General features: G+C 48.1%; 1 protein-coding gene and 1 long non-coding RNA gene across 2 annotated transcripts in view; one reads left to right on the top strand and one right to left on the bottom strand.

Moving 5' to 3' along the window:
- Positions 1-6,405, bottom strand: part of LOC140430875 (uncharacterized) — a 46,746-nt gene extending 40,341 nt beyond the window's left edge. The window contains exon 1 of the long non-coding RNA XR_011949573.1: positions 6,279-6,405. This is a non-coding gene — a long non-coding RNA (uncharacterized lncRNA). The remainder of the gene's footprint in view (positions 1-6,278) is intronic.
- Positions 6,331-12,502, top strand: part of LOC140430872 (aspartate aminotransferase, mitochondrial-like) — a 56,723-nt gene continuing 50,551 nt past the window's right edge. The window contains exon 1 of the mRNA XM_072518635.1: positions 6,331-6,509. Coding sequence (XP_072374736.1) covers positions 6,430-6,509 — 80 coding nt within the window. The 5' untranslated portion in view covers positions 6,331-6,429. The remainder of the gene's footprint in view (positions 6,510-12,502) is intronic.

Here is a 12,502-nt window from a genome sequence, read left to right as displayed (position 1 = left end):
CAATCAAACGCCTTCTCCGGGTTCAATGCCACCACCACCTCTGCCTCCCTTCCGTATGCTGGAGAAAGCACCACATTCAACAGCCTCCTCACATTCTAGGACAACTGTCTTCCCTTAACGAACTCTGTCTGGTCCTCCCCAATCACCTTTGGAAGGCACCCCTCCAACCTTAACACCAACACCAAGACAACATCTTGGTGTCTACATTCAGGTCAGATATGGGTCTATGCAACCCACACTCCACCGGGTCCTTGTCCTTCTTTAGCAGTAACGGGATGGAGGCCTGCCCCATTGTTTGTGGCAAGACACCCCTGACCATCGCATCCTCAAACATTCCCACCATCAACGGTGCCATCCTACCCTTAAATCTTTTATGAAATTTGACTGGAAACCCATCAGCCCCCACTGCCTTCCCTGCCTGCATCCTCCCAATCGCCACCTTCACCTCCTCCTCCACCCGCACCGGTTCCTCCAACCCTGCCCTTTTCGCCTCCCCCAACCTCAGGCACTCCAGCCCACTCAAAAACTCCCTCATCTCCCGCTCCCCCTCCAGTGGTCCCTATAAAACCCCTTGAGCACCGTATTAATTTATTTGTCCCAGAGCCACCACCAACTCCCACGTCTTGTACCACATCCGATGAAGAGAGCAGAGTTTTCCCACATCCGAACTATCTCCCTCATCGCAGCCTCCCTAGGGAGCTGGCCTGCCAACATACGCCCTGCTTTCTCCCCGTACTCACAAACAGCCCCCCTCACCCTTCTCAACTGTTGCAGCACTTTCTCCATAGACAATAGGTCAAACCTCGCCTGCAACTCCTTCCTCTTTGCCAGGAGACGCGGGTCCAGGTCCCCCCCGTATCTCCCACCACCTCCAAAATCTCTTCTATCAGTCATTGGTGTTCCTTCCTCTCTTCCCTATCCACCTTAGCCTGCAACATGATCACCTCCCCACCTTCAGAGCCTCCAAGACCACCGACCTTGAGACCTCCCCTGTGCAACTGAACCCCACATACTCCTCAATCAACTACCCTATCTTGTCACAGAAACTCCGATCCGCCAGTAACCTCACGTTCATTCTCCATCCCGGCCTCTGGGTTGCCCCCTTCTCCAAAACCACATCCATCCAGTTCGGAAAGTGATCCGAGATCACAATTGCCGGGTACTCCGACCTCTTAACTCCGGCCAACAGCGCCTTTCCCACCTCAAAAAAGTCAATCCTCTACAATACCCAGTTCATTTCAGATCCTAACCATTCGCTGTGCGAATCCGTCTGCACCACACTCTCAGACAGTAAATTCCAGATGCTAAAAACTCGCTGTGTGTCTGTCTTCACCACACTCAGACAATACATTCCAGATCACCTTAGATGTAAAAATCGCCACAGGTTCACTCCCCTCATCTCCCTGATGAGCCCTGTCAACACGTTCACCTTCCCACCCCCCGACTGCGTATGCGAGCACGGCTGGCACCTGTCTACCTTCAGTTCCAGCACTATGTTCCAATCCCCCTTACTATCAGGTCATCGGCACCCAGATCCGGGATGGCATCCAACCTTCACCTCATGAGCAGCGCATTGTCCCAATTAGAGCCATATACGCTTACCAGTGCCACCAACCTCCCCTCCAACGCACCCGTCACTATCACGTACCTGCCCACCTGGTCAGCCACCGCCTTCTCCATCTGAAACCTCACCTTCTTGCACACCAAGATCGCCACCCCCCCCCCCACCCCCCGTCGAGCCCTACTATCGAACCCCGAATGAAACACCTGACTCACCCAACCCTTCCTAAGTCTCACCTGATCTTTCACCCTCAAATGTGTCTCTTGCAGCATCACCGCATCATTTAAACTCTTCAAGTGCGCGAAGACTCTTGCTCTCTTCACCGGTCCCCCTAACCCCCTCACATTCCACGTCACCATTCTGACCGGGGATCTCTCAACCCCCACCCCTCCTATCCGCCATCGCCATTCCCCCAAGCCCTCCCCATCCAGCCAGGCCCGCCCCATCCTTTTGTTACTGTTAAACCCCTCCCCCCCCCCCCATAAACCCCCATCCACTTCCTTTTGTAAACACCACACCCAGCATCGACGCCCTCTCCCCACCATTCACATCTCCCGGGACCATCGAAACCCGCTTGACCAGACTCCAACGACAGTAGAGAGAGGGGAGAGTCTGCGTGGGTTTTCGCCGGGTGCTCTGGTTTCCTCCCACAAGTCCCAAAAGACGATCTGTTAGGTAATTGGAATTCTGAATTCTTCCTCTGTGTACCCGAACAGGCGCTGGAGTGTGTCTACTCGGGGCTTTTCACAGTAACTTCATTGCAGTGCTAATGTAAGCCTAATTGTGACAATAAAGACAATAAAGGGCCAGATTTTGCTATGTTACTCTCTCCCTGCTTGCAAATCATTTATATAGATTGTAAACAGTTGAGGTCCGAGGACTGACCCCTGCGGCACCCTACTAGTTACATTTCGCCAGCCAGAGAAGGACCCATTTATCCTGACCCTCTGTTATCTGTCAATCAGCCAATCCTCAATCCAATCTAGTACTCTAACCCAAATCTCCTGTGATCTCAAATTCTGGATCCGTCTTTTATGACACCTTGCCTTCTGAAGTCGAGATAGATCACATCCACAGGTTCTCAATTATCCACCTTTCTGGTCACGCCCTCAAAGAACTCAAGCAACTTTGTCAAGCATGACTTATCCTTCATAAAACCATGCTGACAGTGGTGGATTGAGCTTTGTCTTTCCAAATGTTGAGTCATTTCCTCCTTAATGATTCATTCCAGCAACGTCCCCACCACAGAGGTCAATCTAACCAGTCTATAGTTACCTACATTTTGCCTCTCTACATTTTTGAATAGAGGCGTCATATTAGCGTGTTTCCAATCCACCGGGACCCTTCCAGAATCCAGGGAATTCTTCACCCAGACACAGCTGTTAATCAAAGTCACTCATCCAGAAGAACCACCAGACCATCAATTAGACAAAAAAATTGAATTTGAACACGATGGCTTGATTCGTTGATCTGTGCTAAATATCTTAAATTACTCCTTGTCTGGTTCTTTTTAATGGCAGCAACCAAACCACACAAAGCAATATAAAAGTGAAATACTACAGATTCCGTAAATCTGTAATACAAGCAAAAAATGCTGGAAATACTCAGCATGTCTGGCAGAATCTGTGGAGAGGGAAACAAAGTTAACATATTGCCAGCATTTTCTTTTTCACTTCACGCGCAAGAATTTCCTAAAATGTTTCCGATCACTTCCTTGCCATTAAGTATGACTATAGACATGGGGGTGGCACGGTGGTGCAGTTGTTAGCACTGCTGCCTATGGCTCTAAGGACCCAGTTTCGATCCCAGCCCCAGGTCACTGTCCGTGTGGAGTTTGCACATTCTCCCCATGTCTGTGTGGGTCTCACCCCCACAACCCAAAGATGTGCCGGGTAGGTGGATTGGCCGCACTAATTGTCCCTTAATTGGAAAAAAAATAATTGGGTACTCTAAATTTATAAATTGTAAAATAAAGTATGACTACAGACAGATTGTAATATAAATTCCTTAGACAGCAGCATTAACTGATCATAACTCTACATGTTCTCTAGCCAGGAATAAACAGCCCAATAAGCAGTCTCAACTGATGCTTCAGTTTTGTCACACCCACCTGCAGCACCAATTGAGAGGATGGTGTGGATTTGTTTTGTTTCCAAAGGTAGAAACTCTGTGCAGTTGTCTCAGTTTTTTTCTCCATGCTGCCTACTTTCACCCCTTCCTGACCTCAAATTATTCTTGAAAATCTCTCCCATTTTCACTTTGTCTCATCAGGCTGAGCGTTTCCAAAAGATCCACTTCCTGCCTCTGCACCACCCTCCCCCAAACCAATAAACACATTTGTTACCATTGACCAGAACCTGAACTGGACCAGCCATATAAATACTGTAGCTATAACAGCAGGTCAGAGGCTGGGAATCCTGCGGCGAGTAACTCACCTCCTAACTCCCCAAAGCCTGACCACCATCTACAAGGCACAAGTCAGAAGTGCAATAGAATACACACCACTTGCCTAGATGAGTGCAACTCCAACACTCAAGACGTTCAACACCATTCAGGACAAAGCAGCCCGCTTGATTGGTACCCCATCCACCTTTAAAATTCACCCCCCCCCCCCCACCAGCGACGCACAGTAGCAGCCCTGTGTACCATCTACAAAATGCACTGCAGCAACTCACCAAGGTTCCTTCAACAGCACCCTCCAAATCCACGATCACTACAACCTAGGACAAGAGCAGCACATCCATGTGAACACCACCACCTGGAGGTTCCCCTCCAAGTTATTCACCACCCTGACTTGGAAATATATTGCCACTCCTTCACTGTCTCTGATGAACTCCTGGAACTCCGTCCCTAACAGCACTATAAGTGTACCTACACCATATGGCTGCAGCATTTCAAGGAGGCAGCTCATCACCACCTTCTCAAGGGCAACAAGGGATGGTCAATAAATGCTGCCCAAATCAGCAACGCCCACATCCTGTAAACAAATAAGTAAATTAAACATTTTTCTCTCAATCTACTCTATAAAATCCTCTCTTCATTTTAACAGATCTGTTAATGCTGAAAGAAGAGATATGCTATCAAAGCTTTTCATCTTGCACTCATCGGGACAGAGTCACAAGAATATCAATTGTACAGGGATACTGCATGAGGAGAGTGCTGAATGAACTGATTGGTAGAAGTGTTGCCCTGTAGAGTGCACCATGAAGCAGTTAACTGACAAGGTTTTGTTTAAATGCAAACCAGGCAAGTCGACTCTGATTGGGCAAGGCATTGCCATGGGGAATGTGATGCATGTAAAAACTGTTATATATTATATTTCATATTTGTGGAAGTAATATTATTAAAAACCCTGGTTTAAACTACATACAGGCAGTTTGTCTACTAAAGCTGTAATTAAAGTCAAGTAAAAGGTGAGGTAATTTACAGAGAGATTCCCTGGGGTGTAGATAATTTGAGGGATGTTTTTAGTCCTTGCTAAGTAGGTCATGTGACATCTTTGTAGGCTTCAGATATAATTAATAGGAGGAGGCAGGTCTCTCTGTAGTATGCAGTTTTGCCAAATGTTACGTTGAACACAAGGGTCTGACAAGATAGCAGTGTACTGATCTGCTCTTGAAAGGGTCTCTCCAATTGTCTCTACACAATGGACCGCAAGTTAACCTATTTCTTTAACTTTATTTATAAGGCATTTGAATTCTATTGAAGTTGCTTGGTTGGAATATTTATAGTGAAGGTGCAGGGCATAAATTGAAGTTTTTCCTTTAGTTTTGACAACTGCTTAACTGTATTGTAGAGCTACTACTGTGATGTTAATGTGGTTAATACTGTGTTAAAAATAAAGTTTGATTTAACTTAAAAGATCCCTATTTGTCAGTGGAACTCCTATCCTTTCCTCAGTTTTATAAATTGCAGGAGTGTCTCGTCTGGTATCCTATCATAAAGTGAGGTCTGGTCTGATAACCTATCAGGAATGAAGTAGGGAATGGTTGTCCAGAGCTTTTGTTCAATTCAAAAAGGTACAATGTGTGAAGATGCTCCCTTTGTCTGCAAAGGGCAGGGCGCTGTGTGAGAGTATGTCTTCTAGCATAGATAAATGAGTACGAAGTCTTACAACACCAGGTTAAAATCCAACAGGTTTGTTTCAATGTCACTAGCTTTCGGAGCGCTGCTCCTTCCTCAGGTGAATGAAGAGGTCTGTTCCAGAAACACATATAGAGACAAATTCAAAGATGCCAAACAATGCTAGGAATGCGAGCATTAGCAGGTGATTAAATCTTTACAGATCCAGAGATGGGGTAACCCCAGGTTAAAGAGGTGTGAATTGTCTTAAGCCAGGACAATTCACACCTCTTTAACCTGGGGTTACCCCATCTCTGGATCTATAAAGATTTAATCACCTGCTAATGCTCGCATTCCTAGCATTGTTTGGCATCTTTGAATTTGTCTATATATGTGTTTCTGGAACAGACCTCTTCATTCACCTGAGGAAGGAGCAGCGCTCCGAAAGCTAGTGACATCGAAACAAACCTGTTGGACTTTAACCTGGTGTTGTAAGACTTCTTACTGTGCTCACCCCAGTCCAATGCCGGCATCTCCACATCATAGATAAATGAGCCACACTTCAAGACTGAATGATAATTAAATATGAATCCCAAGCTCGGCCCTAGGTTTATTAATGTCCTCTTGTATTGCACTGAAGTAATCATTCAATGACCTGAGGTCGCCAGTCTGCAGGTGTCGCTGTGGCGCAGTGCGGGCACCGTGGGGTATGATCTTGCCGCCATCGTGCGCTCTCCTTGTTTCCCCGAGGTGATAAATAGCTGGCGCTCAGCCTTCCGTCCCTGCTTCTCCTCACTCCACCGGTCATGGCGATGTTTAACTGCTGCAGGATGCTCTCCACAGCCACGTACCACCCGGGCTTGGCCGCGCTCTCCGCCCGAGCCAGGTAACAAGTGGGAGAAAGCGGAGGGACAGAGCGGGAACCCCTGGGATTTTTAAAATCGGTCGCTGGGGTAACGGTTGGCGAGCACAGAGCCCCTGGGGTTGGGCTTCGCCACCGACTCGCTACTTTGAAGCGGAAGAATTGGATTCCGTGGCAGTGCAGTAGATTGATGTGGGGTGGGCTGCTACCCAGCCACCGCTCAGTGACGGCGGCCACTCTCAGATTGGCAGAGGCGGCGCGAGGAAGCCCCGCCCCTCCTGAAGAATCTTGGCGCTGGTTGGTTCAAGCGCGTGTCCGTCTTTCCCGTCGTGGGTGCTGAGAGGCGCCCGGAACTGGAAGTGCTGGATGCTGATTGGTGGAGGCGCCAACACAGTGCACTGATTGGCTGACCGGCGGGGCGCTGTCACCGGATTGATTGACGGGGCCGCGCGCCTCCCGTGCCCTTGATGGAGGCGAGTTAAAGGGCACAGGAGGAGCACGTGTTCTCCAGTTAAGGGCAGGAACTGTGGCCACGGGGGATTTACAACGAGTGAATCAATGCAATGTCTTTCTGGATTTGTTAGTTAGGAGTGCAATAATTATTCCAGTAAATGCTGAGTAGGCAGACACACTGCCTGGTGTGCTATTGTAACCACCTGTAAGGTACCAGTTTGACCCTCTTGTGGATGCTGTGATTTTCCAGAGTGCCCTGGGTTAAACCAGCCAGTGTTAAGCCTCCATATCACTGCTCAATGTCACTCCAGTCGCATTCTCACCTCTTTAACTCAGAGGGTGGTGGGTTCAAGTCCCCACTCGGAGATATTTGAGTCCAAATGTAATGGGTGGTTAGCACAGTCCAAAGATGTGCAGTTTAGGTGGGGTCACAGGGATAGGGGGGGGGGTAGGTAGGGTGCTCTTTTTCAGGGAGTAGGTGGAGACTAGCTGGGTCAAATGGCCTCCTTCTGCACTGTCGGAATTCTATAATTCTGAAGCCCAGGGTGTTTTTATCTTGTATACACCCTGTCCATCCAGCTTTGGACATAAATTAGGTTTTTAAACCTTCTGAGTTAACTTTAATCTTAAAGACACTCCTGTGGTAAAATGGGTGGAGACCTGCACAACCAGATATCCGACAGTAGGCCTGTTTCCACCATACAGTTAGAGCAGGACTGATCCATACCGAAACTCCATCCATTCATTCATCTTTGCTCCATATTTCTTGAAACCCTTTTATCTCTGCATCCACAACCTTTTGAGATGCACAAGGAAAAGGAGCAGGAGTAGACCGCATGGGTGATCGAGCCTGCTGTGCCCTTCAATACGATCATGGCTAATCTTGAGCTTAACCTCCATTTTCCCGCCCACTCCATATCCTTAATTCCCTGAGAGACTAAAAGCTGTATATCCCACAGCCTTAAATATATTCAATGATGAAGCATCCACAACTCTCAGGTAGAGAATTCCAATCTCAGTCGAGGCGATTGGTCCTTCTTTTCTCCCCCCCCCCCCCCCCCAACAACCAACCAACCAACCAATCAGCAGAAACAACTCTCCGCGTTCACCCTATGAAGCTCTTTCATGTTATAGGTGTTAATGAAATCGCCTCTCATTCCCCAAAACTGCACAGATAATATAAGCCCTATTTACTCAGCCTCTCATCCCAGGGACCAATGTAGTGACCTTTCACCGTACCGTCTCCCATGCAGGTATTAAACTTCAGACTTCAACTGCTGTTGTTTAAAAAGGGTATCCAGATTTCACTTCTGTGTCCACCTGTATCCACCTGCAGGATATCACCACAAGAGGACATCACTCTTAACCTACCTGATTTACATCCCTTTATTTTAAATATCTCGATTTGATCACCCCCTAATTTCTATCAGCTGCTGCTCAGAAACTTGAAGATTTGTCCAACTGCAAGACATAAGCTCAAAAATCAAGGCTGACCTTCTAGTGGAGTATTGGAGGCGTGCTGTACTGTAGAAGGTGCTGCATTTTGATTGAGACCTCAAACTGAACCACTTCTTGCTCTAAGGTGGGCATAAAAGATCCCATGGGACTCTTCAAAGAAGAGCCGTGGCTTGATATATTGCAAAGCACTTTGTTGCTGTCCCATCAAATATTCCCACAGCAGGTACAGCACGGGGTTAGATACAGAGTGAAGCTCCCTCTGCACTGACCCCATCAAAAACTCCCAGGGCAGGTACAGCACGGGGTTAGGTACAGAGTAAAGCTTCCTCTACACTGTCCCCATCAAACTCTTCCAGGACAGGTACATATTTCTTGAAACCCTTTTATCTCTGCATCCATAACCTTTTGAGATGCACAAGGAAAAGGAGCAGGAGTAGACCGCATGGGTGATCGAGCCTGCTGTGCCCTTCAATACGATCATGGCTAATCCTGAGCTTCACCTCCATTTTCCCACCCACTCCATATCCTTCCTATCCAGGGTTAGATACAGAGTAACGTCTCTTCAACTTGCCAACTGCTTTAACCCAAACAGCAGCAGTGCAGCTGCTCTTGTGAACCCCTGCGTACTTCATAGAATCCCTACAGTGCAGAAGGAGACCCTCTGAAAGAGCACCCTCCCTATGCCCTATCCCCATAACCCGACCGAGGAGCAGTTTAGCATGGCCAATCCACCTAACCTGCATATCTTTGGATTGTGGGAGAAAACCGGAGCACTGGAGGAAACCCACCCAGACATGGGAAGCGGGACAGTCAGCCAAAGATGGAAACAAACCCAGGTCCCTGGTGCTGTGAGGTAGCAGTGCTAACCACTGTGCCACCATGCCGCCCTAATTTGGAACCAATTTGAAACTCCCCAAAGTTATTTCATGAAACATTTTTACAACTGCTGAGAAATTTTCATTTTTTTCACGTCTGAATTGATTCTGTTCTTTGAAGGCTCAGTTTTGGGGTTCTGTTCAGAGTCTTTGTTTCTCTCAACCTGTTCCTCAGTCTGGAACATACAATCTTGCCACTTGAATACTGGAGTAAGCTGAAAAGGGATGCACCCCCTTTTGATAAACTCGGGTTAACTGGTTACTAATTCTTGGAGGCTCCATAATTTATACCCTCTATCTATTGAGCATCCTTGGAAGTACAGCACCTAAAGCCCACAGGGACTGTTGTAGTTGCAGTCACTTAAAGGATTAATCCCCAATCCACCAGGACCAGTTGAATGGGTTCACTCGAAGTCCTCCTAATGCTCTGTGGGTAAGGATCAGGTGCCATTGTCACTGATGCTTTTTGCTGAGAATGCAGCCACACCAGAGGTAGTGCAGCATGAGGTCAGCGCTTGGCACACTGTCGCAGAGCAAACTCAATTCCCATTCTTATTTCAGGAGCTGCCTTCACTAATGGTACAACACCAGGTTAAAGTCCAACAGGTTTGTTTCAAATCACTAGCTTTCGGAGCACTTCTCCTTCCTCAGGTGAATGAAAAGGTCCTGAGGAAGGAGCAGTGCTCCGAAAGCTAGTGATTTGAAACAAACCTGTTGGACTTTAACCTGGTGTTGTAATACTTCTTACTGTGCTCACCCCAGTCCAACGCCGGCATCTCCACATCATTCACTAATGATGGCAGAGTTGTACTCGTGTCCTCAATGCAATCTGGGTGAAATCAGTAAGCAGCAGATCTGGCAATTTTACCTGTTATATCAAGCGTAAATCAGATTTCCATAATCTTTAATGCTGATGAACAATTCACACCGCACAAGTGCCAGGCAATGACCATCTTCAACAGGAGAGAATCTAACCATCACCCATGTTGTCCAACACTGAATCCCCCACAATCAACATCCTGGGGGTTACCATTCACCACAAACTGAACTGAACCAGTTACATAAATGCTGCGGCTACAAGAGCCAATCAGAGGCTGGAAATTCTGTGGCAAGTAACTCACCTCCTGATTCGCCAAAGCCTGTTCACCATCTACGAGGCACAGGTCAAATGTGTGGTGGATACTCTCCACTTGCCTGGATGAGTGCAGCTCCAACAACACTCCGGAAGCTCAACACCATCCAGGGAAAAGCAACATGATTGGCATCCCATCCACCACCTTAAACATTCACTCCCTCCACCACCGACACACAGTAGAAGCAGTGTGTACATCGACAAAATTTTTGATTGCATCTTCCAAACTCACAGTTTCTACCATCTATAAGGACAAGGGCAGGAGATACCTGGGAACACCACCACCTGGATGTTCCCCGTCAAGCTGTCCACCATCCTGACTTGGAAATATATCATCATTCCTTCACCGTCGCTGGGTCAACATCCTGGAACTCCCTCCCTAACTGCACTGTACCTACACCACATGGACTGCAGTGCACCACTGTTATAATTCACTGAGTAAAGGAGGAATCTGGAGCCAGTCTTTCCTTCTTGTGGGTATATTCACAAAACCCAGAGAGCACAGACTCCCTTTTCCTGTTCCTCCATAACCAGTTCTTAAATAGCAATAATGCCCTAACCCTTTCCCAGACAGTAACTGCTGCTCTCACTTGCAACTAGAGCCTGCAATTCATTGTGACAGGATTGCAGCATTAACTTTAAAAAAATATATATATGTTCTTATTAAGAATTTTTCAACAATATTTTTGACCATATACACAAACACCCCCCCCCCCCCCCCCCCCCACCCCCGGTAACAAAGAAAAGAAATAAAGCTTGTGTGGCAAGACATGAACATGGCCAGTCAATGCGATACATAACTTTGTACATAGGATTCTTCCCGTACATGTCAGTTTCCGGATCATTCATGTATTTTCTTGCTCAAATGCCCCCCAAATTTCTCCTCCAGCGCCCTTAAACTCGCAAACGTCCCGTCAATGAATAGGTCCCCCATTCTTCTGATCCCTACCCGATGCCAGCTCTGAAACCCCCCGTCCATCTTTCCTGGGACAAACGGATGGTTGTCTCTAATCGGGGACCATACCGAGGCTCCCGTCGCACCCCTGTGCCGTCTCCACTGCCCCCAGATCTTTAGCGGTGCCGTCACCAGCGCCCCCAGGCTCGTTCCTTTGCAGGACGCCATCTCCAGCCTCTTCCACGCTCCAGCCTCTTCCCTCTCCCTCCATCACCCATTTACGGATCATTGCCACGTTGGCTGCCCAATAGTAACCACCCAAATTCGGCAGCGCCAGCCCTCCTATCCCTGCTACGCTCCAGGAACCCCCTCCTTACCCTCGGGGTCTTACTCGCCCACACAAATCCCATAATGCTCCTACTTACCCTCTTAAAGAAGGCCTTAGTAATCACAATTGGGATTGGAATACAAAAAGAAACCTCGGGAGGACCACCATTTTAACCGACTGTACCCTACCCGCCAGCGAGAGTGGCAGCATGTCCCACCATTTAAAGTCCTCCTCCATCTGTTCCACCAGCCGCGTCAAATTAAGTTTGTGCAGTGCCCCCCAGCTCCTAGCTACCTGAATCCCCAAGTATCGAAAGCTCCCTTCCGCCCTCCTCAACGGTAGGTCGTCTATCCCTCTTCCCTGCTCCCCCGGGTGGATCACAAAGAGCTCGCTCTTTCCCACATTGAGCTTATAGCCCGAAAAGTCTCCAAACTCCTGTAGGATCTGCATTACCTCAACCATCCCCTCCACTGGATCCGCCACGTACAGCAACAGGTTGTCTGCGTACAGCGACACTCGATGTTCCTCTCCCCCTCGAACCACCCCCTTCCATTTCCCCGACTCCCTTAACGCCATGGCCAAAGGTTCAATTACTAATGCAAACAGCAGAGGGGACAGGGGGCACCCCTGCCTCGTCCCTCGATACAACCGGAAATACTCCGACCTCCGCCGGTTCGTGATCACACTCGCCACCGGGGCTTTATACAGGAGCCTAACCCAACTAATAAACCCGAACCCAAACCTCAACACTTCCCAGAGATACTCCCACTCGACCCGATCAAAGGCCTTCTCCGCGTCCATGGCTGTCACTATCTCCGCTTCTCCCTCCACCGATGGCATCATTATCACATTTAGGAGCCTTCGCACATTAGTATT

This window comes from Scyliorhinus torazame, chromosome 10, assembly GCF_047496885.1.
Source record: "Scyliorhinus torazame isolate Kashiwa2021f chromosome 10, sScyTor2.1, whole genome shotgun sequence".
Taxonomy (NCBI): Eukaryota; Metazoa; Chordata; class Chondrichthyes; order Carcharhiniformes; family Scyliorhinidae; genus Scyliorhinus; species Scyliorhinus torazame.
The sequence above is the reverse complement of the archived record's forward strand: the minus strand, read 5'-3'. Positions and strand labels throughout refer to the sequence as shown.